The sequence below is a fragment of the Mustela lutreola genome, chromosome 4 (assembly GCF_030435805.1).
Source record: "Mustela lutreola isolate mMusLut2 chromosome 4, mMusLut2.pri, whole genome shotgun sequence".
NCBI classification, from domain to species: Eukaryota; Metazoa; Chordata; class Mammalia; order Carnivora; family Mustelidae; genus Mustela; species Mustela lutreola.
The window spans coordinates 111,304,900-111,331,680 of NC_081293.1; the positions used below are offsets into that span (position 1 = coordinate 111,304,900).

Genomic DNA, 26,781 nt, shown 5'->3' on the forward strand with positions numbered 1-26,781 from the left:
CCTTCCCTCTGCTCTGAGACTCCGAGAACAGGCATGGGCCCTGGGGATCACAGGGGCTCAGCGCCGGCTTGGGACTGACTGAGCAGAGCATAGCCTCGAGGAGAAAAGACCAGGGCAAGACAGAGGCTCTGAAGATCTTGCAAAGGCCAGCGATGTTAAGAGCCTGGACCTGAGGGTGGCTGAGGGGATGGACAGGGGCTACTCTGACCAGACTTAGGACACTGATGGCCTGTGGGGACTGAAGGAGAGAAATGGGCTAAGAACGCCTCTGTGGCTTCCAACCCAGGCAACTGGGCTTTGAGCAGAAGACCAAGCCTTTCAGAGAGGATAATGAACTTGGCTTAGATCACGTGAAGCACTTGATTAATCAGAGAGGAGCTTTAACTCCAGAAAAAACAAGATTATCCATCTATATGACAAAAGTAAATATATCAAAGAACATTTTGAAATGCAATCAAACGTGTTTATTGAAATAAACTGTGAGTCATACAGATTGTTTTCCACGCGATATAGATGTCATACATTTCTTCTAGTAACAGATTATAGCCAGATGAAACACAACAGTAGAAGAGTCTAGAATAATAAATTTTATTCCTAAGAGTCTCCCTAGAGACCAGCAAACCCAACCCGTGGATAGATGAGGCAACTAACGACCGGAGAGACTGGCATTCTCACTCTACAAATGGTTAGGGCACTGAGTGTGTGCTAGGCACTTCCTTGGCGCTGGACATATACAAGTAAACAGAACGTGGTACCCGTACTCAGGTTGCTCATGGCCAGGCTCGTGGGCGACAGCATCCAGTTAGCAGGGAATTAGCACACACCCTAATATATCTGATGAGAACAGCAAGCTCAAACTACAGAGTGCACCCAACCCGGGCCTGGGAGCCGCTCTCTGCAGGTTAAATGTGAGCTGACCTGGGAAGGATGAGTAGAAGTCTCATAGACAGCTTGCCAGACTGTCCCAGAAGGCTTGGGTGAGGGAAAGCATCGTGCAGTTAGTGCATCGAAGGTGATCAAGTACCGAGGAATTCCAGTCCTGGATTCTTAAGACAATAGTCTCCCGACTCCTAGTGCAGTGATATTTTTAGAATACTGTCTTTCTAGGTTCCCCGACAAATATGGGATGATTCGGCACGTACAGCAACAGTCTTGCATAGAGAAAAGGACCCATACACGGCTCACACATACCCGGGTAGAGACATTAGGATTTCCAAACCCTCTTATTTAAAATGTCTCTTTGAGGAATAATTATTTTGTATTGGAGCCTTTCATTTCCTCCCAAAATTTACATCAATCAGGTCATACCATAAAGCTCTTAAGTCTGGAAGGGATTTTAAGGAACTACTTTGCAGTGGCGAAGGGGGTGGGAGGCTGGGCAGGGGGAGCCGTGGCCACCTGGTGCCGGCAATATTGGGGCCACAATCTATAGAGAACGGAAAACTTTCTCATGAAAGGGACCAAACCGGTTCTGCATTTTATCATCTCATGGCACGTGGCAGCAATCCAGTAATTCTCGGTCACACCAGTAATGCAACCCTCTTCCCTGCCAAGGCGGCTGTCCTTTCCGTTCTCTACCACCCCTCGCCCACGTCTGCCCCGTGCCCGGATCCACCTGCAAGCGTGGAAAACACATCTCCCCCACGCGCTGCACCAGCGCTCTGTAAACATAGCTTGAGGAGTCAAAATCATATGTACAGAAAACCCCAGACCGATATTTCTCTTCCTGCAATTACGGTATTTCTCTCCAGTGAAGGCTCTCGCTTCTCAAAAGCCTCCAATCCCTCTGGAGCTGCTGGGCGCTCACAGGCTTACCAGGAGCAGTCCTCGCTCATCCTCTCGGCCCAGGCCGTCTGGCAGGTGCTCGGTGGGATGAACACCGAGGGGTCTTTAATGCCCAGTTGTATGTCAAAAAACCGCGTGGACAAGATCACACTGTAATTTTTGGTGAAGGTTTCCTGGACAGGATAACAATCCTTGGTGGTATAAATGCCGATCCAGGTTTCATCTGTCAGAGGAAGGGAAGTGGACTTTTTTTTAACATAGAAGATAGGCAAAATGCCTGTATTTTTTCTCTTGTAGTAAAACACACATACAATTCACCCTTTTAACTATTTTTAAGGACAATTCAGTGGCATTGAGTATGTTCATGCAAAACCATCGCCACCATCCATCTCTGGAACTTTGTCATCTTCTCCAGTGGAAACTCAGTGCCCTCTAACACTCACTCCCCCTCCCCCCAGCCCCTGGCAACCCCCATCACTTTCTGTCTCTACAAATGGGACAACTCTAGGGACTTCAGAGAAGTGGAATTACATAGTAGTTGTCCTTTAGTGGCTGGCTTATTTCACTTGGCATCATGTCCTAAAGTTTCGGCCAATATTACCTGTGGCTGAATAATATTTCATTGTTTGTGTACACCACATTTGGGGCATTCATTTATCTCCCGAAGGACACTTGGGTTGTTTCTACCATCTGGCTATAAAGATTGATGCTGCTAGAAACAAGGGTACCCACTCATCCTTCTGAGTCCTTGCTTTCAACTCTTCTGGGTATAGACCCAGAAGTGGAATTGACAGGTCATGTAATAACTCTATGCTAGGGAACACCTGGGTGGCTCAGTCGTTAAGCATCTGCTTTTGGCTCAGGTCATGATCCCAGGGTCCTGGGATCGAGCCCTGAACCAGGCTCTCTGCTCGGTGGGAAGCCTGCTTCTCCCTCTTTCTCTGCTTGTGTTCCCTCTCTCACTGTGTCTCTCTCTGTCAAATAAATAAATAAAATCTTGGGAAAAAAAAACCTCTATGCTAAACGGGGGGTACTCTTTGCACACTGTTTTGTACTATTTCCCACAAACACCATAAAGCCTGTGTTCTTGCAACCGTTTTGGGGTAGGTGTACGAAAGCACTGTGGAGAAGAGCTTCATGGCTATAAACAAAAACAGACACTCAGAATAATGGGAGTAGATCTGGTCTCTGTGACTTTAGAAAGTGACATGAGGATTCTAAAGTAGACCTCAGACGATGTCTTCCGTGTCACAGATCTCAGGACCACTCAGTGTCAGGGCTGAGGATAAGCCCATAACAGCCAAGGGGGCAGAAAGGCGTAGGCAGTGCTAGAAGGCTGAGATGTTTCAAATATGATGCTTAGAATTTGGAGCTAAACAAGCAGCAGAGTACACAGATGGGTTGGGGAATGACTTCAAAGCAGGTGTGGGGAACATTAAACAATTTACTTAAACTTACAAATTGCCCTAACTACCCTTCCTTAATGGACTTAAACTTTTCCCCATCCTGCTTCCTGAGATGCAGCACTTAGCTATTTCATGAAGGCTTACACGATCTAGCGGACTTTCTGTCAGACCACTCCTGGACGGTGATCTGCTCCTGGGGCCCCCCTATGGAGTACTGGTCCTCAAACGTGGCGTTCTGAGGAATGTCTAGAGGGTCCCAGCGCTCCGTCAGGCTGATCTTCGAACACTGCTTGGTGGCTTGTTCAATCTGAAACATCACTCCATCCTTATAGAGCAAAATATATTCAAATAATCTGAAAGACAGATACAGAGAGAACGGATCAGGACCCTGTCTTACAGTCATCATGCCTCTTATCGACATTCAGTCCAAAGGCCCTTCAATACAAATTACTCTTAGAACAAGTAGAAAAAAACAGTTCTGCTTGTAAGGCAATCACTTACTTATTTATGAGCACTCGACACATTGACAACCTAAATATGAAATCATTAAAATTCAGAGCTCGAAATTGAATACTGAATCACGGAGTACCTATTACCCGCCAGATCCTATGCTTAGGCTTACAAACACAGGGAAGATGGGGAAGCCCTGGGTTAATGACTGAACTATGACCTTTTAGCCACAGGGACCCAGGAGGATTTGATCCTTGGCTGGGCCGAGTTCTTCTTGGAGCACTAAGTCAGGAGTCCTTGGGGTGCACTGAAGGTAGTACACCCGGAAGCTGCTAAGGTCAGCCCACACCTATGCCCCATTGTCTCGACTCTCAGTCACGAGTCATGGGTTCCAGTAAGGCATAGCTGCGGGAAAATGAGGGCCCCTCCCATACCTGGAGGAGACTGGATGCAGACAAAAGTTGAGGGGACCCCAGAGTCACTGGTTTCCCGCACAGTTTGCTCCAGGCCCTGCCTCTCCTGCCCACATGTACAGCCCATGTGGGCAGCAAGTCAGACGGACTCCCAGGCTGGGCGGGGAGCTGCAGATGCCCTCCCCATCGCCCTGCACACCACGTTGTCCCCAGTCCTGTGTGGATCGTAAGGCTAAGCCATCTTGATGTCGGGGGAAGCCAAAAAGTTGGGCTTCCCTGTGTTTGTCAATCCAAAACTCAGGCCACAGCTGCTGGTCCAGTAGAGTGAGGTTGTGGCTCTGACCTCACACAGTGAAATTCACAACCCTCGAGGGCAGAAGAGCTGAGGGTGGGGGAGGGCTTCCCCTGAAAAAAAAGATGTGAGACGGTCTCCACCCCACAGCCTCCATCTGCCTCTAGCGCAAACGTTTGCCATCTCAAGTCCAAGCTTAGAAAGTATTTTCTTCAGAAAAACTATTACAAGCTATCGTTGTCTACATGGTCAAAATAGTACCACTATCAGGGTTACGCTTCTGCTTTCTACGATCCAGTATGGAAATGTGAACATGACCTCACTTTATATATTTAGATACATTATCCATCCTGCTTCATCCCAGCAAACGCTTGAAATGGCTTACGAGGGTCAAACCCACGCCTTCTAGAAGTGGGAGTGACTGCAGACAGAAGAGAAAGTGTTCCCTTGCTGCAACGCTCTCCCAGAAAAGTGGAGCCAACCTCCAGCTTCTGATAAAAGCACACACGCAGGGTTCCCACTGAACTACAGCCCTTTGCGGGAGCTGGGTAGACTGTCGCTCTTGCCTGGTGCCTGGTGAAGTCCTGCACAGAACAGTCTAACATTCATGCACGGAGTACAGACATATTACTCTCAATGTTAGAGGGCTGTCCATTCACAAATATGGGACTCTGTACACAAATCCATTTCCAGGAGCCATTCAGGGACGGCGGGCCCCCCAAAACACCGTGTGTCCTGGGGGGGGGCTCTTTTTTTATTCTCACTATCAGCACCATCCTCTCATGCCTTCCCAATCCCCAGGGGTCTGCAAGGCAGTTTCTTTATGCAGCTGGACATGTCCCCTGTAAACTCAGAGGCTGGGGGAAGCTGTTTCCGACACAAACCAAGCGAGAGTCAAGAAGGAAGCCAGGAGAAGCACTAGCAAGCTGGGACTCCAACAGCGGAGCATTTGCTGGACGCATTTCTTCTCCAGAGGCCCAGTGTCTGGAGATCCCCATGCAGAGTTATGATGTTTCTTTTCTTGTAATAAACTCTCTTTTTTTCTGCCTGGAACTTTCTGTGTGACTCAGAAGCAGGGCTCATTTCTAATTGGAGGACTCTGCTGTTCCACCTAGAGCCCCGGAGGACAGCCACCGGCACAGCTGTCCAAGGAGAGACAGCGCACGGCCCTGCGCGGATCCCAGGGCCATGGTCGCCCGGTCAGCCCACAGCCGGGGAAGGGGATGGGGCAGAGAGGAACACTGCCAGCTTCACTACTGTCCCGGGGCCAGGTCTGCCCATCCACAGAGGGAAAGTTTAATTTTAAAGTGAGAATGCTAGACTTGAAAGAACCATCACAAACTGTTACCACTTATCCATTCTGGGTGGTCTGAACACAGGTGTTTGTTCCAGTGTACTCAGTACTTGGCTGTTTCCAAAATATTTAATTTTTTCGCAAGAGACCATCATCTGATATTGAGGTTATGTTGACAGTGCCTTAAGTAAAACAGAAAACACTCATTTAATGGGAAACCAAATACAACCATATAACTGTTTGGTTGTTTTTCGAAATCCCATATGGATATCATTGCTCGTGCTGCTCTGTATGGAGTTTTGGGACACAGAAGGTTTTGATGATACTGTTGTGACTTAGGTGTTGATGTGAGCATAATTCCTAGTTAAAAGGTAAGTTTCTCCATTGCCAAGAGGATACAGGCTGTGAAGCCTGATAGAATCATTAGGTCAAAACGCAGAGATCAGCCAGGGTTGAAATGAATCATCGGCCTGGGATGCTGTGCGGGTAATAACCCGTAGACCCGAAGGACTGGACTGACCGTCTTCAACCGAAACTCGATCCCGGGAAGCGAGATCAAAGCCTGGCTCCGACATGGAGGAAGCTGGGAGGACAGGAGTCACAAATCACATTCCCGGGGTCCAGGCAAGGTGAGGTGCTGGAAAGGGCCTGGAGGACGAGGCGGGCAGGTCAGGCCCGGGTCAACAACAGCCGGCAAACTCCTCCTCACTGGCCAGACCCCAAGCAAAGCACAGCTCCCGGGAGGGCCCTGCCAGGCCTCAGCTGCGAGCAAGGTCAGGCTGGCCAGGCCCGGCCAAAGGGTCAGCAGGCTGAGCTCTCCACACCAGCCTCAGTGCAGACGTGCCCAGTGCCCCCATTTTGCCTCTCTCCTCACGGGACCAAGGATTCCAGTTGCTTTGGACAAACTGTTCAGGCTGCACTGATCATCTCTGTTGTTCCTGAAATCCACTGTCCTGAAAATTAGGCCCCACGATCGTCATGTTTCCTCAAACACTGAAAACCTGTAGAAGTTTTATATCTTCTGGGATTTGTACAGCTGACTCATGTTCAACAGGAAAAAAAAAAAAAATCCAACAGTACAGAAATGGAAAATGAGTAAAAATTGCCCAGAAACTCACACTTACAGAAGTAACAACTCTGTGCATCTGTGTCTAAACATATATGGGTATTTTTATTTAAATTTCTTTAAATTGTGGCAAAACACACGTAACATAAAATTTGCCATCTTACCCATGTTCAAGTGTGTAGTTCAATAGCGTTAAGTATATGTGTATTGCTGTACAAACAATCTCCAGAATTCTTTTCATTTTGCAAAACTGAAACTCTGCCCACTAAGCAGCTCCCCATGTCTCCCTGCCCCAGCTCCTGGTAACCACCATTCTACTTTCTCCCCCTGTGAACTTGACTCTCTAGGTGCCTCTATAAATAAGGGGAATCATACAATAGTTGTCCTACTGGCTTATTTCACTCAGCATCATGTCCTCAAGGCTCATCCATGCTGCAGTGTATGTCAGAATTTCCTTCCTTTGAAAGGCTAATATTTCACTAAATGTAGAGGCCACATTTTGCTTATCTCTTCATCTCTGTATAGACTCTGGGTTGTTGCCACCTTTTGGCTATTTTGAGTAACGCTGCTATGAACATACTGTGCAAATATCATATCGATTTTCATTATGTGTACTAGACAAAATGCTTTACAAAAATGAGTGAATTATGTTTTATAACCTATTGTTTTAAGTTCAACAATTTGTCCTTCATATCCTTCTAGGTTAAAAAAATACAGATTTATGGAATCACTTTTTATTAATTTACTATGAAATATTTTTAAAATGCAGAAATTAAAGGACTAGCCCAAAAATCACCTTTGTACCTACCAGTTAAATTCCATAATGTTAACATTTTGCTATATTTGCTTTATCTAGTTTCTAAATATTTGAAAAAAAATACTTTCTGCCTCCTCACCACACTATTATTATCACACTTAAGAAATGAAAATTCATTCCCGGGGTGCCTGGGTGGCTTAGTGGGTTAAGCCTCTGCGTTCGGCTCAGGTCATGATCTCAGGGTCCTGGGATTGAGCCTTGCGTTGGGCTCTCTGCTCAGCAGGGGGCCTGCTTCCCCCCTCCTCTCTGCCTACTTATGATCTCTTTCTGTCAAATAAATAAATAAAAATCTTTATTAAAAAAAAAAAAAAAAAGAAGGACGCCTGGGTGACTCAGTGGGTTAAACCTCTGCCTTCAGTTCAGGTCATGATCCCAGGGTCCTGGGATCGAGCCCCGCATCGGGCTCTCTGCTCAGCAGGGAGCCCGCTTCCTCCTTTCTCTCTCTGCCTGCCTCTCTGTCTACTTGTGATCTCTCTCTGTCAAATAAATAAATAAATAAAATCTTTTAAAAAAAGAAAATTCATTCCCTAATGCTACCACCTAATATCTGGTCCATATTCAACTGTCCCCCAAATGTGAATTTTAAAGTTTCTTTTTTTTTTTTTTTTAATCAGAAGCCAGGGTGCCTGGATGGCTCAACCAGTTAAGCATCTCCTTATTTCTCATATGTAAAGAGAGAGTAGAATTTTGAAGCTCCAAGCATTATTATGAAGATGATTTGAATCAGCAGATATAAAGTTGTTATACAAATGTAAGGGATTGTAGCTTTGTAGGCAAGCCTCCCGGTGGTCACGTTTACGATCCCCAGTTAATGTCTGATGAGGAAACTGCGCGTTTCACCTGCGCACAGAAGATATGATCGGTGATGTGCCAGAGAAGGGCTGTTCATCCGGCAGGATGGAAGGATGAAGGAGAGAATGGTCCTGGGTCCTCTAGTGGACCCCGCCAGAGCAGACCCACAGGCATATATCCCTTTCTCTCTTGCCTGCCTCTCAACACCCAGGCTGAGGAAGTATTCTCATTGACTCCCTTCTTTTGTTTCCCTTGGTGGTGGGGGTATAGCTGGTTCCGGCCTCGCAGATCTAAAAGGAAGTCTGTTGGAAGAGGAGATCTGCTGGCGAGTTCTCCTCTTTCCAAAAAACAGACTCCCTGTCCCGCTCTCCATCCTTGAACACAAAGAAGTAATGCTTGGAGTCCAGGGTGGCCACTTGGAGACCGTGAGGTAATGAGTCAGCCTGCCATCTTGCAACTGTGAGCCAACTTTCTCTGGGAATGGCAGAGGAGAGGATGGCAGGGGCCTTGATAATACTGTTGAGTCAGACCTAGGAACACGCATCACCAGCATTCTGAGGCTTTCTGAGACAAACATCCTTATAGTTCTGGCCTCTGTTAGTCAGATTTTCTGACATGCACAGCTGAAAGCGCCCTAAATAAGGAAAATCCACTGTTTTATAGCTCTGATCTAGCAGATGCTTTTTAACAACTCTCTGAGAGCCTTTCATTCCAGAATGAGCAGGGCCCAAGGACTTGGCTATGCCCAGAACCCACAATATCAGAGCCTGGCCCGGGTGAAGATAAACCCGAACAGCTACTGCCTGTGTAGCCGGGAGGAAACTGTTTTTCTGTCTTGAACCAAAGCAGTGAAGGGGGAAAAAAAAGAAACAGTCTGAGGCAGGGGCTACCGACTGGCAAATTCCACTGCCTGACTCATTATTAGCTTTCTTTCTTTCTTTCTTTTAATTTGACAGACAGAGATCACAAGTAGGCAGAGAGTCAGGCAGAGAGAGAGGAGGAAGCAGGCTCCCCACTGCGCAGAGAGCCCAATGTGGGGCTCCATCCCAGGACCCTGAGGTCATGAGCCGAGCCGAAGGCAGAGGCTTTAACCCACTGAGCCACCCAGGCACCCTCCTTCCTTCCTTTTTTAAACAGAGGAGAAACTATGAGACTGAGAGCATAATTACATTGTACATAAGGTGCCAGGATTGGACTCCAGGTGGGATCTCCTCCCAAACTCGCTCTAATTCACCAACACATGCTCCTTCCCCTCCTTCGACAAGGGGAAGGAGTGATTCTTCCCAACCACCTATAACTGCTTGGCATCCAGGACATCTTAAATTGCAGAAAAGGGAGTGGACGAATATAATTTTGTGATCACTAAAAGGACTTTGGCTTTTAGGGAAGAAATTCGACAAACTCTGGATTTGTTTCTGATGCAATATAACAGATCAGCGATGTAAGCCAGCAATCTTACTCTTAGCAGGAAGAACCGAGCGGTAGCTGCTTGCCATTCTAGCCCACACCAAGATTGAGTTACACCCGACAGTAATTATGAGACTTAAAAGCAAAACACTATTTCAAAATTGTTGTGTCAGACAGAAACTCATTGTGCAGGCTGACACAACCACATATAACAAAAGGGAAATTAAGTTACTTGAGAACACAGCCCTAGGAAAAGTAAAATCAAAGAATAATTACGTGTGCAATTTAAGGAGCTGTAAGGTGATGGGCTTCCACCACTTGGATTCTAGTTCAAAAGGGGAAAAGGCTGCTCAAGAAACTGAAGAGATTTCTTTTTTCCAAGAATGTTTCAGGATGAAAACTGGCAACGTGCAGACAGATACTCTTTCATCTGATGGAAGATAATAAAAAACGTCTAATGAGACAACAGTTCAAGATGTCTTCTTCTCACCACCGAAAAGAAGAGCTTTATTAGTACCAGGATACCCATGTTGCCCTGGTATGCAGTGGTTTCTAGAACTACGTATCACGGGGAGGTAAGGAGTCTGGGAGGGTACGAGGTTAGTCAGATTCGTCCAGCCAGTACCCCGCTTCTCAGGAGAAACATATCAGTTGCCACTGTGTGTAAATATAAACACAGATGCCCTTGCAGCTAACAGTTAATAAGTCTAAAATAGAAATCTTATTTTTTACTTTCAATGGGATTTGAGAAAATACTGAATTTAGGAAACAAAGAATAACGCATGGTTACAAAGATAGCTCTCTAATGAAAAACACGATTATCAAAGTAGAAAACGCAGCAGAGGTAGCACAGAATGCTCTTGATATGGAAAACAAACAAAAAACAAATAAGAAACAGAAGCAGCGGATTAACAGTTACGATTCCAGAACTCTAGGTAACTCTAGGGATGCCTGGGTGGCTCAGTCGATTAAGTGTCTGCCTTCAGCCCAGGTCCTGGGATTGAGCTCCACATCGGGCTCCCTGCTCAGCCAGGAGTCTGCTGGTCTCCCTCTGGCTCTGCACCGCACGCCCCCCCCCCACCCCACTTGTGCTCGTACATGCACACTCTTTCTCTCACTAATAAACAAGTGAATAAAATCTTTATCAAAACCTCTGGAACTGTACCACCAGAGCCATACCCTCTCTGAAGAAAATTAATTGAATACATTTTCTAGCTGACTGAGACATGAATCAAAATAGAGGTTTCAGATAGATAACCCTATCAGCATGAAAGATACCGCAGCAAACAGTAGAAGGGGTAAAACCATTTATGTTTCTTTTGTGGCAATGCTACTTAGAAGTTTGTGTAAAGTTTGTGCAAACACTCACACAATAGAACTTCCTCTGTGTTTAACACATGAAGCAGATGACCTTATAGAGGCTTGACTCAGTATCGTGAAAGAAGGAACAGAAGAAATCTCCCAAGCACTTTAAATTCTTTTCAACTTACTGAGTGGAACCTAAATAAATGCTTGTCTTTTTCTAGAAGAAACTGTGTTCTGGTGACAGAAAAATGGATTCCCAAGCTTCATCCCCTCACTCCTTAAGAGAACGGAAACATCACGAGGGAAACTCTCCGGGGGTCCCAGGGGCAACCTAGGTAAGCAACAGTTCATTGCTCACAGTTCTGGAAGTTGGAAGTCTGACAGCAGGGTGCCCGCCTGGTTGAGAAGGGCTCTCTTCTGGTCATAGACTTCTCATTGTATCTTCACATGGTGGAAGAGGCCAGCTAGCTCTCCAGGGCCTCTTGAATAAGGACACTAATCCCGTTCACAAAGCATCCATCGTCATGACCTAATCACCTCCCAGAGACCCCACTCATAATGCTTTCACCTTGGGCATTAGTTTTTCAACACATGAATATGAGAGGCTGGAGCCTGATTGGGGGAGGGGGATCGCCATCCAAAATACAGTGTGTGACAAAGGGGACAGGGAGAGGGCTCGATTCAGAGCGAGGGGGGACTCCCACATCCAGAGGAAACACATAAATCACATCAGAACACAGCACGTGACGTGACATTTCAGTGGATATTAAATCTGGGGTCCATTCTCTCCCCACAGGGCAAGCTGGTAAAACTGCCTACTGCCCTGTTCCTTCTGGAATGAGAGCTTCATCATCTTGTGCTTTCTCCACATTTGCTGCCACTGCCTCACCACATCTCCCAGGGCCCCTCTGCCAAGACTTGTCCCTGGAATTCCTGAGGAGACACTGTTCCCTCTTGATATCAGCCAACTCAGTAACCCCATGGTGGCCCGGGCATCTTCCTCAAAGGAATGATCTGCCTTTCTCAACTTGACATCCTGGATCATCAGCTTCTTGATGACACTGTCTGGGAAGGAGGACTTACAATTCCAGAGAATATAAGCTGTACCTCAGTAAGGGACTTGGCGGGGGGGCAGCGGGGGCCGTGGGTGCATGTGTTATAAAAGCTTCGGAAATCAGTGCAGATGGTCCAGTTTACCACAGTCCTCCCTTCAGGTATTTTCAAGCAAATTCAGAAGGCCTTGCATTCATCATGGCTGAACCTGGATCCCACACCAACTAGTCTGGTGGTTCCTAAGTTACAGCTCACCTGCAGCTGATAATGCTGTGTTAGAACAAGGACCTAATGTGCCCCCCAGCCGTGTACCACCATTTTTCCATCTGACAACACCTTCCTTTGCGATTTCTCAGATGCTCCACAACACCAGGGTCTTCGGGAGCTATGATCTGAGAGACTGTGTCCCTCCCCCAAACTTACCATATTCATGCGTTGAAAAACTAATGCCCAAGGTGAAGGCATTACGAGTGGGGTCTCTGGGAGGTGATTAGGTCATGAGGATGGAGCGTTTGTGAACAGGCTTAGTGTCCTTATTCAAAAGGCCCTGGAGAGCTAGCTGGCCTCTCCATGTGAAGATACAATGAGAAGTCTATGACCAGAAGAGAGCCCTTCCCAACCATGCTGGCACCCTGCTGTCAGACTTCCAACTTCCAGAACTATGAGCAATGAACTGTTGCTTACCAGCTACCTAGTCTCTGGTATTTGTTCCAACAGACTAAAAAGACTCAGGGGAGCTTGGAGGAGTTACTTGGTGCCTCTTCTGGGGCAGACTGATGGCTCTCACTCATTGGCACAACTCACACTCTGGAACCTTCCCAGTCTGTCTAACTTTAGCCACAACTAAAGGCTCCTTCCATGAAGGAGCATCACAGCCTTTTTGTCCAAAGGCAGCTGCCTTCTGTTTAGGGGCCATCTGTCCAAGAGCTTCTCCAGTTTTTGGAGGGTCTGAGGGCCACTGAGGCACCCTGTTGGGGGTCTGATTCTTCACATGGCCTCTCTGTTCAAAGAGGCACTGCTTCTGAAGGAAACATTAGTGGTCAGGAAACTTCCAGTACCATACTGGGGGAAATTTTCTAAAACTGGGACTGAGGAGCAAGGGAAACACTGAAGAGAGTGTTTGATGAGGGAAGAGCGGGGGAGTAGCTTGTGGGCGAAAGAAACCTGGGGGATCCATTTCTGGAGGTCATGGTATGCCTTCTTAGGGGGTCGCCACTATAAGCCTGCTTAAAAGCTTTTCATAACATGGGTAGGCAGAGCCATATCATATCAGAAACCATTCTTGGTAAAGAAGATACATAATGTAGAATATAAATACTTAATAAACCACAAAACATTCCATAAATTCACAACTGATTGTTAAAATGTAATCATGAGGAAAAAGAAAATTGGAATAAAAAAAGGATATCAGTAGATAAGGTCTGAAGTTGTTCCAGGGTTCAGAGAATATCATGTACAAACTTATTATGATGATTAATATAATCCTGATGAAATGGAAGATCTTCTAGGAAAATATAAATAAGCCAACTAAAGCAGAATGAAGCAGAAAGTTAAGTGGATCAATAGCCAGAGGAAAATACCCTTAGGGTGGCCTAGTGAGATCTTAGATCTTTGACCTTAAAAAGAGATCAGAGTTTCTTCTTCAAAAGGAGTTAGGTCCTAATGGTTTAGGGAATTAATTTCTTCCAACCTCGAGGCTGGAGAGGATAGAGACATTTTGAAGACCTGCCAATTCTTTTATAATTTTACAAATCTTTTCTACATTAAAATATGGAAAGCAGAAAAATAAAAACTAAAGAACAAGCTAAATTGTGGCTATGGATTAAAAACAAATATTCAATAAAATGTTATTGAGTCAAATCAAGCAGACTTGTAAAAGATTATTTAATACCCATCCTTATTAGAAGAAATTCTTCACAAAATAGGTCAGAAAAATAGTTACTGAACTTGATATTTACTAAACCAATGGCCCATAGGGGACTTACCTGGGGAGGATTAGAGACAGTCACAACAGAGCGAGAATCACAAGGGGGTGTGACATCACTGCAGGCACGCCATTTTGCCCTACCATTTCTTCTTTATCGTATCAGAAATGACCAGAAATCATTAGAGTCCATATAGGCGTGAGTGTGGGAAACACAAACAATCACATTCTGCCGGCTGAGATGTCTGCCTTTGGAGCAACCTTCCCAAAGGGCAAAGTTGTCACAACCTAAAAATGTGCAAATCCCTCTTCTATCATTTTCTCATATAGGAATGTATCCAAAATATGTTAAAAAGCGGTATGCATCTAATTGCACACAAATACAAGGCTATGGGTGTAGTAGTCTATACTAGTGGGAAACAGACAGGAAATGAATATGACTATCCCATAATAAGGGACTGCTTAAACAAGCTATGTTCTACTCATTGGCTAGAACACCACAAGTCATGAGAAATGGTTCTGTTAATGGTTACTTAGTGGCATGAGAAGTTCACACAATATTTAGTTAAATTTAAAAAATGAAGAGCATGTTTCCATTTTAATTTTAAAATCACAGGAAATACACAGGAATAGGGAAGGAAATCCATATGTACATAGGTACATACATCAGAGTTCTTAGTCCCATATAGCAGGACAATGAGACAATTTTACTCTCTTTATGTTGCTCTTCTGTGTTATGTAGATTTTCCACCACGAACATCTACAATGCTAGTAGTCCAAAAGCCATGAAAATGGTATTTATTCACTCAGCACATATTTATTGAGTCTTGTGATGTACCAAGCGCTTCTAGGTGCTGGAGCTTGGGTGATAAATCAAACCGGTAATATTCTCTCCCTCATGGAGGCGAGACAGACAATAAAAACCAGACACACTCACTGACCAGACGATGTCACCCAGGGATCGTGTCTGGAGGAAAAGAGAACAAGATGTGGTGGGGAGTGGCTGGTAGGGAGGGTTCACAGAAGGCCCCTCTGAGGGGATGGTGAGCTGAGACCTGAATAAGGAGAAGCTGGGAGTTGGAAGATGATAGCAGTGGACTAGTCAGTATGGATAAGCTTGCACAGTATATTGTTAAGTGAACAAAAGCCCATTGTGAAACAGTGTATGCTTCAGTATTCATGCTGTGCGTCTTAGAATCACCTAGGACAGGGGTACCTGCAGTGGAGCAGAGGCTGAGCATCCGACCCTTGGTTTTGGCTCGGGTCATGATCTCGGGGTCATGGGATCGAGCCCTGTGTCAGGCTCCATGCTCAGCGGAGAGTCTCCCTGCCCCTCTGCTCCTCCCCACCTCACTGTCTCTCAGAGGAATAAAAAAATCTTTAAAAAATCACCTAGGATATTCAGAAGACATTACAAGTAGCCATAACGGTGGAGCAGTGACAGATAATTTTTACTTTTTCTGTGCATACCTGTCGTTGGGTATCCTTTTACAATGAGTAGAGGTCACCATTATTATTCATTTCCTCTTCAACTATTCAAACAAAATCTATATCTGTGGTGTTGGAGATAACAGCAACAACCAGATAAAAATTCCTCATGGTGGAATCTTGCTTCAGGCAAGGCGAGGCAGAGGAGATGAAGGGACGGGTTTAAAAAGCACTAAATAGGGACGCCTGGGTGGCTCAGTCCATTGGGTGTCTGCCATCAGCTCAGGTCATGATCCCAGGGTCCTGGAATCGAGTCCCACATGGGGCTTCTTGCTCAGCAAGGAGCCTGCTTCTCCCTCTGCCTGTTCTGCCTGCAGCTCTCTGTGCTCCTGCTCTCTCTGACAAATAAATAAATAAATAATCTTTAAAAAAAAAAAAAAAAAAAGCACTAAATAGTAGGTCCAATTGTGGTCGGTATCTTGAAGACATTAAGCGGTGTGGTGTGGTGTATGAGAATGCCGGCTGGAGAGACAGTCTAATTTGGGAGGGGGCTGTGCAGCTTTTTAGGGAGAAGGCTTTCTATGCACAGGAAACAACAACCCAAATGCCAACAGGGGGAAGCTTGCTGAGCTGGGTACAGGAGGGGGCTGGCGAGGAGGGGCTGCTGCATGCTCAGAGACAAGATATGGGGGCGAGATGGCAGCAGATCCATCAGGGCGGCTGGGCCCTGGTAAGGAGAGTCACTCTGACAGACAGAAAGGCACTGGAGGGTTTTGAGCAGAAGAGTGACCTGATATATTTCTAGCAGAATCATTCAAGCCGCTATGTTGAGAACAGACCAAAGGGGCGGGGACGGAAGGAGGAAAACCCGTTAAGAGGTTAGCACAAGAAGCCCAAGCAAGAACAATGAGGGTTTGGGTCTTCACGATGACAGTGAACATGGGGTCAGATGCTGGGTCTATATCAGAATGAGAGTGGACAGGATTCACTTATGGACTACCCGTGGCACATGGGAGAAGAACTCAAGGATGACTCTAAGGGTTGATCCTGAGCAACTGGAATTGCTATTAAGTGAACCTCAGAAACCTGCAAGAAGAACAACATTTGTTGGTTTGTTTGTGCATTTGCAGGGCAGGCATTAGGTTTGGGTAAAGCCATGACTGAGCTGAGGGCACCAAGCGAGGGGTGCAACAGAACAGTAAAGGCATGTAAACAGTAAAGCATGGCCAGCCCGAGCCCTGGGACGTTCTACCACTGATGGTCGCAAGAAGAGCGGGAAACGGGGCACCTGCGTGGCTCAGTGGGTTAAAGCCTCTGCCTTCAGCTCAGGTCATGATCCCAGGGTCCTGGGATCGACCCCATGTCGAGATCTCTGCTCAGCAGGGAACCTGCTTCCCCCTCTCTCTCTGCCTGCCTCTGTGCCTACTCGTGATCTCTGTCAGATAAATAAATAAAATCTTTTAAAAAAAAAAAGAAAGAAAGAAAGAAAGAAAGAAAAGAAGAAGAAGAGCGGGAAGAGCAAAGGGGACTGAGAAGCCAAGGGAGTGGGACGGAAGGAGTGACACCACAAGAATGTGGTCTGTGAAGATACCAAATTGGAGGAAGTGAGCCCAGGAAAATGAGGAATGATAAAGGATCGTTCAGTTACGATGGGAAGCATATCATTCTTGAGCAGAGCAGGCCCAGCGGAGTTGTGATACTCAGGGATTGACTGGAGAGGGTTCGAGAGAGGGTGGGCTTCGAAGACTGGACTTCACGTGAGATTTGCTCTAAGTCGATGGGAAGAATGGGGTTTCAGCTGTTGGGATCAAGAGAGGAATTTTTTCTTTAAATATGGGTAAAATAAAAGAAATTATGAAAGGGAAAATAGAAGAGTTTTACTGGAATCGGGGAAATATAACACTATCACATTTATTCCAGGAAAAACAAACCACTAATTGGTGGAATATTTTCAGATCTTTGGGCACTCTGCCCCTGACCGCCATCTTCGAGGGCAGAGTCGGGGAGAAACAGCTCAAGGTTGACAGAGAGAAGTAAAGATGTTTTCAGAGCAGTTTGGCGACCACCTCTGGCTTCTACTTATAAGTTAGTCTTACACCCTACCAGCCCTATTACTCCGGGGGGCTTGTCTTCCTTGGCACTCAGCCTCCCCACCGCCTGCTTCTCCTCGGCATCCCAGCATCAATCCTGTGAAATCCAGGGTCAACAGACCCACCGAATGAAGACTCAAAGCAAACTTTACGGGCTTCCAAGAAAATCTCTTTCTTGAAGAAAAACTCAATTTTGCAAATCGGCATGATTCACTTTCGGGGATCAAAAGGCCACCAGCAGTCAGACTTCCTGAGCTAATAATAAAAGAAAATGCCGGCTCTAGCCATCAGAGATCAAGGGGAGGGAGTAGAGGCAAAAAGGAGACATTCTCCTAAAATTCTGAAAGTTGTGATTTCTGAAAATATAAGCCCAGTCCACACAAAACAGGGTTGTGATTAAATAAATTTGTGGAGGGGCACCTGGGTGGCTTGGTGGGTTAAGCATCTGCTTTTGGCTCAGGTCATGAACTCGGGGTCCCAGGATGAGCCCCACATCGTGCTCCCTGCTCAGCAGGGAGTCTGCTTCTCCCTCTCCTTCTGCCCCTTCCCCTTGCCTGTGATCTCTTGTGCACACTCTCTCAAATAAATAAATAAAATCTTATAAATAAATAAATAATCAATTTGTTGAGCAGTTCATACTAATTTACCTCCCCCAGCCACATAGATGGATTCTGAGGATTTACAACAATATAACCCTGAGAAATCCAAAAGAAGAAAAACATACAAAAAAAAATAAATAAATAACCTGATCTGCCCTTTCCTCTTACTCAACAGTGTAATCTAAAATCACTAGATAGGGCCACGCAAGGTCGGCATCTGCATGGCCTATTAGCCCAGGGCACGGAGCCCAAGTGGGGAGAGGGGACCACCCATGTAGGGAGGGCACATCCCAGCGATGCAGAGCTGGTTATCTACGGCAACCAATAATGGAGCCAGTTTTCTCTGAGAAGAGACCTCCAAAAATGAACCCTGTGCAGGTGGAATGGAATTGGAGTTTCTGGTGTAAATATGTATATGGATCAGAATTAGAAGCTTAGCAATGTATGCACACGTAAATTTGTGTGTATGCGTATGAGTAAGTAACTCTGTGTGTTCAAACCTATGTCATACCCTTGTTTTGTCCACTGAGAAGGTCTGGGAGCCACACTCCTAGTAGCCATGAGCACAACTAGAGCAGAGATCTTGGCTTCCAAATATTATTCTCCAGTAAAAGTAACCAGGTTACTTTTACCAGCTCCAGGTTCAGAAATGGTTCATTCTGAGACCCTAGCAGAGTACAGATGATTTTGGAACATCTTACTGCGGCAAAAAGCAAAGAAGTGCTCAGAGAATAAGAGATACATGTTTAAAGAACCTAAGAGCCAACTTTAAGAGGACCCACTGGCCAGATCTGGGATAGTGTGAACATCAAAATGCAATACAGTGAGAATCCTTGAGTCCTTGCTGATATACATAAATGAATAAACTGAGTATCATGAAAACTGGGATGTGTATATGGTTTTAAAAGATCTCTCTACCAGGGAGCCGGGTGCCTCAGCTGGTTAAGTGTTCACCTTCGGTTCAGGTCATGAACTTGGGGTCCTGGGATCGAGCCCTGTACCAGGCTCCCTGCTCAGTGAGGAACCTGCTTCTCCCTCTCCCTCTGCTGCTCCCTGTGCTTGTGATTTCTCTCACTCTCTCTATTGCTGTCCAATAAAGAAAAATAAAATCTTCCAAAAATAATAAAAAATAAAATCTCTCCCTACAGGGGAGCCACCTGGGTAGCTCAATCAGTTGAGCACCTGACTCTTGATTTCAGCTCAGGTCATGATCTCATGGTCCTGGGGTTGAGCCCCAAGTCAGACTACCCACTAGGCATGGAGCCTGCTTAAGATTCTCTCCCTCCCTCTCTAAGGGAAAAAAAAATAAAATAAAACACCTCCCTACAAAATACGCATTCATTAAAGAGTTAAAAAGTGTCACTTCACACCAAAAAAATCTTGCAGCCGTCAGTTAGTTACCCAGGTGATGCCGGTGGACATCGCAATGCAGCAGGAACAGGGTACTACCTCCGTGGTATCCTACTGCAAGTGAATAACCAGAATCTCATTGTAAGGAGATGTTAAACAAACCCAGATCAAGGCCCATTCTACCAAATCACTGGTTTGTAATCGTCCAAAGTATCCAAATGCAAGGAAGAGGGAGGAACCGTTTCAGCCAGAAAAACACAGAAGTCAGGACACCTAAAAGCAGTGCTTGAATGTAAACTGTGTCCTTTCGCTATAGAGAACATAAATGAACAACTGGCAGAACTTGAAAGAGACCCGAGTTTCAGAGGGTAGAAATGAATCCATGTTGTTAATTTCCGGGTTTCTGTGGCCCTGTTGCTCTCGTGCCAGGGAATAGCCCTCTTTGCAAGAAATGCAAGCCCACATCTCTGGGGGCGGTGGGGATATCAAGCTGGCAACTCACCCTCCAATGATTCGGGGGGGGGGGGGGCGATGGGGTGGGCGATGTCTGGGTCCTGACTTTCTGTAAGAGTCCGATAGCTTCACAACAAAATAAAACTCTACATTGGGAGGGGAAAACACCCTTATCCTGCTCTTCAAACACAATGATGGCTGAAGTTGCCTAGTATGATAACAGCCATTAGAATTAATCTTCCGCAGCAGATAGGTGCAGGAACTCTGTAAGCAATGCTATCCATGCCCTGGAATATTCCCCCGCCACCCCACCTCTGCACAGACCAGAGCCTTCTGAGTCTGCAGCCAGAGAGCTTAAGGGTGGCCCCTCATTTCTCTGCCCAGGAGCAGAAGTTTAGATGAAAAGGAGAAGGCAGAAAAAGCATTTTGATTTTATCTACACAAAGGGACATGCTGAGGGAAAAAAACGTAGAACCCTGGGTATTTACCCCAAAGATACAGATGTTGTGAAAAGAAGGGCCATCTGTACCCCAATGTTTATAGCAGCAATGTTTATAGCAGCAATGGCCACGGCCACCAAACTATGGAAAGAACCAAGATACCCTTCAACGGATGAATAGATAAGGAAGATGTGGTCCATATACACTATGGAGTATTATGCCTCCATCAGAAAGGATGAATACCCAACTTCTGTAGCAACGTGGATGGGACTGGAAGAGATTATGCTGAGTGAAATAAGTCAAGCAGAGAGAGTCAATTATCATACGGTCTCACTTATTTGTGGAGCATAACAAATAGCATGGAGGACAAGGGGTGTTAGAGAGGAGAATGGAGTTGGGAGAAATTGGAAGGGGAGGTGAATCATGAGAGGCTATGGACTCCGAAAAACAATCTGAGGGGTTTGAAGTGGCGGGGGGGGTGGGAGCTTGGGGTACTGGGTGGTGGGTATTATGGAGGGCACGGATTGCATGGAGCACTGGGTATGGTGAAAAAATAATGAATACTGTTTTTCTGAAAATAAATTAATTAATTTATAAAAATAAAATCATATATTATATGAAAAAAAAAAGTAGAACCCATGTTAAGTTCATTACCTCATGGTAGAAACAGGAGAAACAATGAACGTGTCAGTGGTATCATTTCATCTTTAAGGAAGAAGGCTTAAAGGCTATTTAGTATAAACAGGGTAGACCATTAAAATTAAATCCAAAGATAAAAACCGGATAGGCTGAGAAGTTAGGATCTTGCTGTGGTGAAGCCGGGACTAGAAGCCATGTGTGAAGTCCGATGACTCACTCACTGCATGTCTGTGCTCTTGCCTTTACAATAGGTGGCTTTCTCCAAAATTACAGAATAAAAATGATATTCTGTTCTCCAAGAAATAGAATGTCCACGGAAAACTGAGACAGACATGATCTGGTCAGAATTTGAACTGAGAACTCACCTGTCATGCCATTTAAAGCCCATTTTTTTCTTTTCACCATTTACCATCCAAAATCCCCGAACATGTAGGACTGGGAATTGATCAGTCTTCTAAGATATTATCCCTAATGTTCCCATGCACATTCTCTATGTCAGCAGCACCATTAATTCCAACCCCCAAGCCACCATTTTGTATGTGGGAGCAATAAGTTACTGGTGGCCTCTCAAAATTCATTCAGTATTGTTTCTCTCACAAAGTTCAACATGTTCGCAGGAACAAAATAATCTTTCTGCTTTTCCTCAGTCTTCCAAATGTAATACTTGTGAGTTTAGTCAAGGAGTCAGGAAAGATAGTTGGAACCAGAAAACAAAATAGTATCAATTACTAATATTCCCCATTCTCTGCTAAGGCTGTCTTATCTGAAACTTGTAAAGTTGTTTAATCTTTTCCATCATCTCAGAGAAAAGAGAGCCTGGAAAGTCCTAGTCATTCCACAGTAACTATCAGTGGGATTTTCCATAACAATCTGGATGCAAAATAAAAATCGTAAGAAGTTGATCCAATTCTAAAACTTACTTCTCAACTTACTAATAAATATGAAAAGACAACCCATCCATATTTTCTTCAAATAACATCTGGTTTTTTGGCCAGACTGATGATACCTGAAAAAGTTTCCATGTTAGTTCCAGCAAATCTACATTTAAAGAGCTTAAAAATGCATTTATGCACTAAACATTCTTTTCTCCCTCCGAGTGAGGGCCAGAGATGGGACTGTGAGACAGCATCTTGCCAAGAAACTGAGAAGAAGGGGAATAAAACTGCCTTCTAGAATCTGAACTGTGAAATCAACACTGGATAGGTCAGGACAAAGAAATGAGAAATCACCAATCACATGGGGACAAAAAAGTTCTAGGCCAGCAAGACTTGGCTGTGACCCCACCAAAAACATAATGCACACATATAAGGACTATACGAATCGATCGCAGAGTCATAGATGAAGAAGGGTTGCTAAGACAGCTTGAACCTACTCACCAAGCCTCTGTGCAGAGTGGAGGAAGTCTGGACCCACAGGGTTGTGGTAACATAGAACCAGCAACAAGCCATCTTTCTGGTGAAAAATGAACACATCACTGAATCTCACCTCACCCCATTCCCCTGGGCTGGCCTGTCTTACTCATGATGGAAAGCTCAACTTTGAGCATACTGCCTGGCCTCGAGCAAGCAATCATTGGATTCAGTGACTTTGCTCCAACTCTTTGCTCACCACCTCCTGATTATAATTTGGCTGCCCGCATAGTTTAGCCGACAGGGAAAGGATGATCTGGTCTTGTGGATCTGAGAATCCTGGCCGCCATGCCAGCCCCAGGACTCGCTGAAAGCCTTAACACTTTCGCTGTTAAGCCTGCTTCCTCCGAGTCAGCTCCCAAAGGCAGGGCCCCGACTGCCCTGCCTGGTCTAGTTTCTGAGCCATAGGCTGGCTGGCAGCGAGTCTCTGAGCTACAGTAAGTTCACCAGGATGGTGAGGACGGTGGTGGCCATGGGGACAACTGCAGCCATTCACTGAGCACATTCGAGGGGTCAGACCCTGCACTATGTGCTTTACATACTTGAACTCACTGAACCCCCACCCCCATCAAACCCATCACATACTCTTAGCATTCTCATGTTGTAAATGAGGAAACTGAGGCTCAGAAAGCTTCAGCAATTTACCCCAAGACCCACACTAAGATTCTGCACTCAGACTCGGATTTGTCCGTCTCTAACACTTCACCTCTTACACTGTGAAAATAGGACCTCTGGGGGATAGACCCTTGTGCTTCTCCTGGCCACACTCCTCCACTTCAGCAGTGGGCTCAGAGCCATTGCAGTCCACCTGCAACATGACCGGTCATCAATCCACCCCCATGGCACCAGCCTTCACACCAGTGCACAGAAAGATTAGCAGTTTACCCACAATCAGAAGTGCAAAAAACCAACTCTATCTCAGTGAACCGCATCACTATCCATTCCATGCCACTAGAAGCCAAAAATGGTGGCCTCTCCTTAACCCTTCCCTCCCCTCACCTCCACCATCAATGTCTTCGATTTATGCACTAACCCAGTCCGCTTCTCACCATGACCATGGTCACGACCCATCCTTCTCCTGGACCTCCACACGTCTCCCAGGTCATGTCTCTTGGTCTCGTTTATTTGCAACCATACCGTTCATTTGCAACCAAATCCATTTATAACCTTTCACTGTTTGAAAATCCTTCAGTGGAGCCAGACCTCTCCATGTCCTCTATGCTTCAGTCCTAACAGTGACTAGTCTGCAGGTCTTGGAAGACACCCAGCCCTGTGTGCTCCAGGATGTCCTGCAGCGATAGGTCCACATGCCCCCTGAGCAGCCTTCCCTCCCTAGTCACTGGTGCAAGGCTTGGGGACTAGCTCCTGCTTCAGAGCCTCCAGGAAGCCTGGGTTAGCTGCCCATGTTAAGTGTTCTTGTCACACTCAGCATACCCTTCATCTCGCTGGGTGGGAATTTTCTTTCATGTGACTCCACCCTCAGACTGTGACCTCCCTGCAGCCCAAGACCCGCTCTGTTTACACAAAGTGCTTGCTGTGAAAAAAATGCGTGAGAGTATGGTTAACTGCACAGGTGTCAGAAGCCACCCAGCTTCAAGTCCCAGCTGTGTGGTCTGGAAAAAAAAAATGTTGAATATCCCCGGACTTCAGATTCTCTATGAAACAGAGATCATAAAACCTCCACTGTCATGCTGTTGTGAAATTTTCATGTAATACGTGGAAATTCCTCAGCACTATGCCCAGTGTATAGTAAGTGCTCAAACACTGGTTGTTGTTTACTGTTCTTACTGTCCTTTGAGGAGGAACCATAATGCTCTTTAGAGGCCTTAGAGAGCCTCCCAGGCAGCCATGATGACTTCGCTGCTCCGGCCCTCCTCCGCACTCACATTTTACTCTCGGAAATGCATTAGCTTCCATTCTCAAAGACACTGCTTTGAAAGGTTCTGTCCCTTCCGTACTTTCTTCAAGATGCCTAACACTCCAACAAACGCTTTTAGGTGAAATGACATCAAAACTTGCCCCTGATCTTACTGCTCACCAGAACCTTAAACCATGGACATCACAGGGCACGTCCCAATCACACAAATGTCACCCAGAGAGGGAGGCATAACCCCCAGAGGAGCACACATAGGAATGTCCACACGAAAGCAGTGCAGCTGACAGGTGGTGATCCCGAAATAGAAACCAGGTCTCAGAAAGAGGTCATCCTTTCTCGCAGCAGATGTGAAAAGGTGAATTGTGAGACAAGTGGTTTAAGAAAATGGCATTAGTTGTGCAGCTATTAAAAACAGGTTGGGGGCCAACCAATAAGATGGCGATTAAGAACGCGTAAGAGATGGGGTATATAAACAAAGATGATGTTTTTTGATCACTGTATGCAACACTTGCTTTAAAAACTTTAAGGAAGTAGACCAAAATGCCAATAGTTACAATAGGGTGATGACTTTGTAGGCGATATTTTCCTTGATTCCCCACACCTTTCGCAGTGTTGTCCTAATCCTTTAAAAACGCAACAAGAATTCTTAAAATATATACATTCTGGGTGCCTCCGGGCAGATGGCTCCTGGAAGAGATGAGATGGTGGAGATGAGATGCCCACGGATGATGGGGGCTCCCAGCGCCGAGGGCCTGACTCAGCAGCGTGCGGACCCCGGCGAACCTGGGCCCCGGGATGCGGTCCCGCCCCTGCCGGGTTCCTTCTTCACCCGCCCCCGCCCCGCTGAGGATCTCAGCGTGCAGTGGGCCCAGCCCTCCACGCAGCCCCCGACCGGGCTGCCCCCGGCCACCCTCCCCGCGACGTTTCTCCTCGGTAACGGGGAGGCGCCGCCAGCGGTTGGATGGCGGGCGGCCCCACGCTGCCCCGGGCGACCTCGCCCCCGCCAGGCCGGCCCGGCCGCCCACCCACCCCGCGACCCGCGTACCTCTTGCAGGGGATCAGCGCCTTCCGCTCGTCCAGCACCCGCACGCGCTGGTTGAGCCCGTCGTAGGAGAGCAGGGCGCGGCTGTTGCGCCCGCTGCTCTGCCGGTACAGAACCTGGCGGCCCTCCCACTGCTGCGGCGCCTGGCACGGGCGCGGGGTCCCCGGGGCGCCCCCGGCCCCCGCCCCCGCCGCCCCCAGGCCGCAGAGGCCGCCCAACGCCCAGAAGCAGAGGCCGCCCAGCAGCCAGGCGCCCAGGGCCTCCCGGGCCACGCCGAGCGAAGCGCGCCCTGACATCGCCGACCGCAGCGCCCGCCGCCCCGCCGAGAGCCCGCGCCGACCGCAGGGGGCGCTGAACCGCGCGGGCGCCGCGCAGCCTTCCGCGGGGTGCGGGAGTGCGGTCCCGGCGAGCCGGCTGCCTCCCGCCGCCGCCTCCACGGCGGTCGGGACGAGGGCGCGCGAGGTGCAGGAGCCGGGACCGGGGCCTGGGAAGGCTCGGGTGATTCGCGGGAGCTGGGCCGTTGCCCGCTGCGGCTTCTGTTTTCACTTGCTCTCTGCTGCCAACAGGAAATGCAGTGGCAGCGGTGCCACTAGCATCCTGAAGGGCATCCGCGTTTTAAACGGGGGGGGGGGGGGGGTTGGACGGAGAGAAGGAGTATGTTTCTCCACTAAGGGAAGCGTGCAGCAGGCGACCAAATGCTAGGAGACCAATTCAAGTTCAAGGTCGGGAAGGCCATGCTCCTGCACTTGCTGTGCCCCCACAGCTTGCCCGTTTGTCAAAACAGACACCCTCTTCCTCCAAATTAGAAATTGAAAGAAGGGTCCCTTCCTGAAGAAATGATATCAATCATTCATCATGACCATTTTCAAGCCCCCAATCTTAGTATAGAGCCAGGGGACTAGAGGACAAGCCCTTGCCCTTGGGCATAGGACTCAGGGACACACTTGAAGTGACACACTTGAGGCCACACTTGAAGTGACAGTGTTACCCTCACCCATCACCTGACAACGCCGCAACCCTAGAGGTAGGTAAATTAATTAGGTTTATGGTTTATGTTTTGTAATATTAGGATGTACCACATAGAATCAAGAAAAAAGAAGCTACTTAAAAACAAAAAGGACTCCTGCTTTCCAAATGTATAGCATCTTTTCAGTTGATGTGTGTTTCATGAGTGAGGAAGCAGGCCAGGTGAAAGGGGAGAGAACATGCCTGGATGAAGGACATGGGGACAAGGGAAAGTAGGATAGCACTTTTAAGGAGAGTCGTCTGGAGCCAGATGACTCAGGGCCTTGAAAGCCAGGGAGGGGCACCATCAGGCTTAAGCCTTACGAAGATTTCTCACATGTGAGTGTGGAGAATGGACAGGGAGAAGGAGGAGGGAGATGCTGTTATTATCCAGATGAGGGACAGTGACATCTGCACTGAGACGGTGGCAGCAGGAGAGGGCGGAG

General features: G+C 46.9%; 1 protein-coding gene across 1 annotated transcript; it reads right to left on the reverse strand.

The window, feature by feature from the left end:
- Nucleotides 1–441: 441 nt before the first annotated feature.
- EPDR1 (ependymin related 1) lies at nt 442–25,738 on the reverse strand. Its single transcript, XM_059170760.1, has 3 exons — nt 25,334–25,738; nt 3,336–3,544; nt 442–2,008 (listed from the first exon to the last, which is right to left on the reverse strand). The coding sequence occupies exons 1-3, from the start codon at nt 25,624–25,626 to the stop codon at nt 1,812–1,814; spliced, it is 699 nt and encodes a 232-aa protein (XP_059026743.1). The 5' UTR covers nt 25,627–25,738; the 3' UTR covers nt 442–1,811.
- Nucleotides 25,739–26,781: the final 1,043 nt, after the last annotated feature.

Excerpts from the sequence above, each read along its gene's own strand:
- EPDR1 (XM_059170760.1), bottom strand. The coding sequence starts at position 25,626 with ATGTCAGGGCGCGCTTCGCTCGGCGTGGCCCGGGAGGCCCTGGGCGCC. Across the intron at positions 3,545-25,333 it reads GCGCTGATCCCCTGCAAGAG|ATTATTTGAATATATTTTGC; the intron begins GTACGCGGGTCG and ends TCTGTCTTTCAG. Across the intron at positions 2,009-3,335 it reads CAGAAAGTCCGCTAGATCGT|ATGAAACCTGGATCGGCATT; the intron begins GTAAGCCTTCAT and ends TTCCTCTGACAG.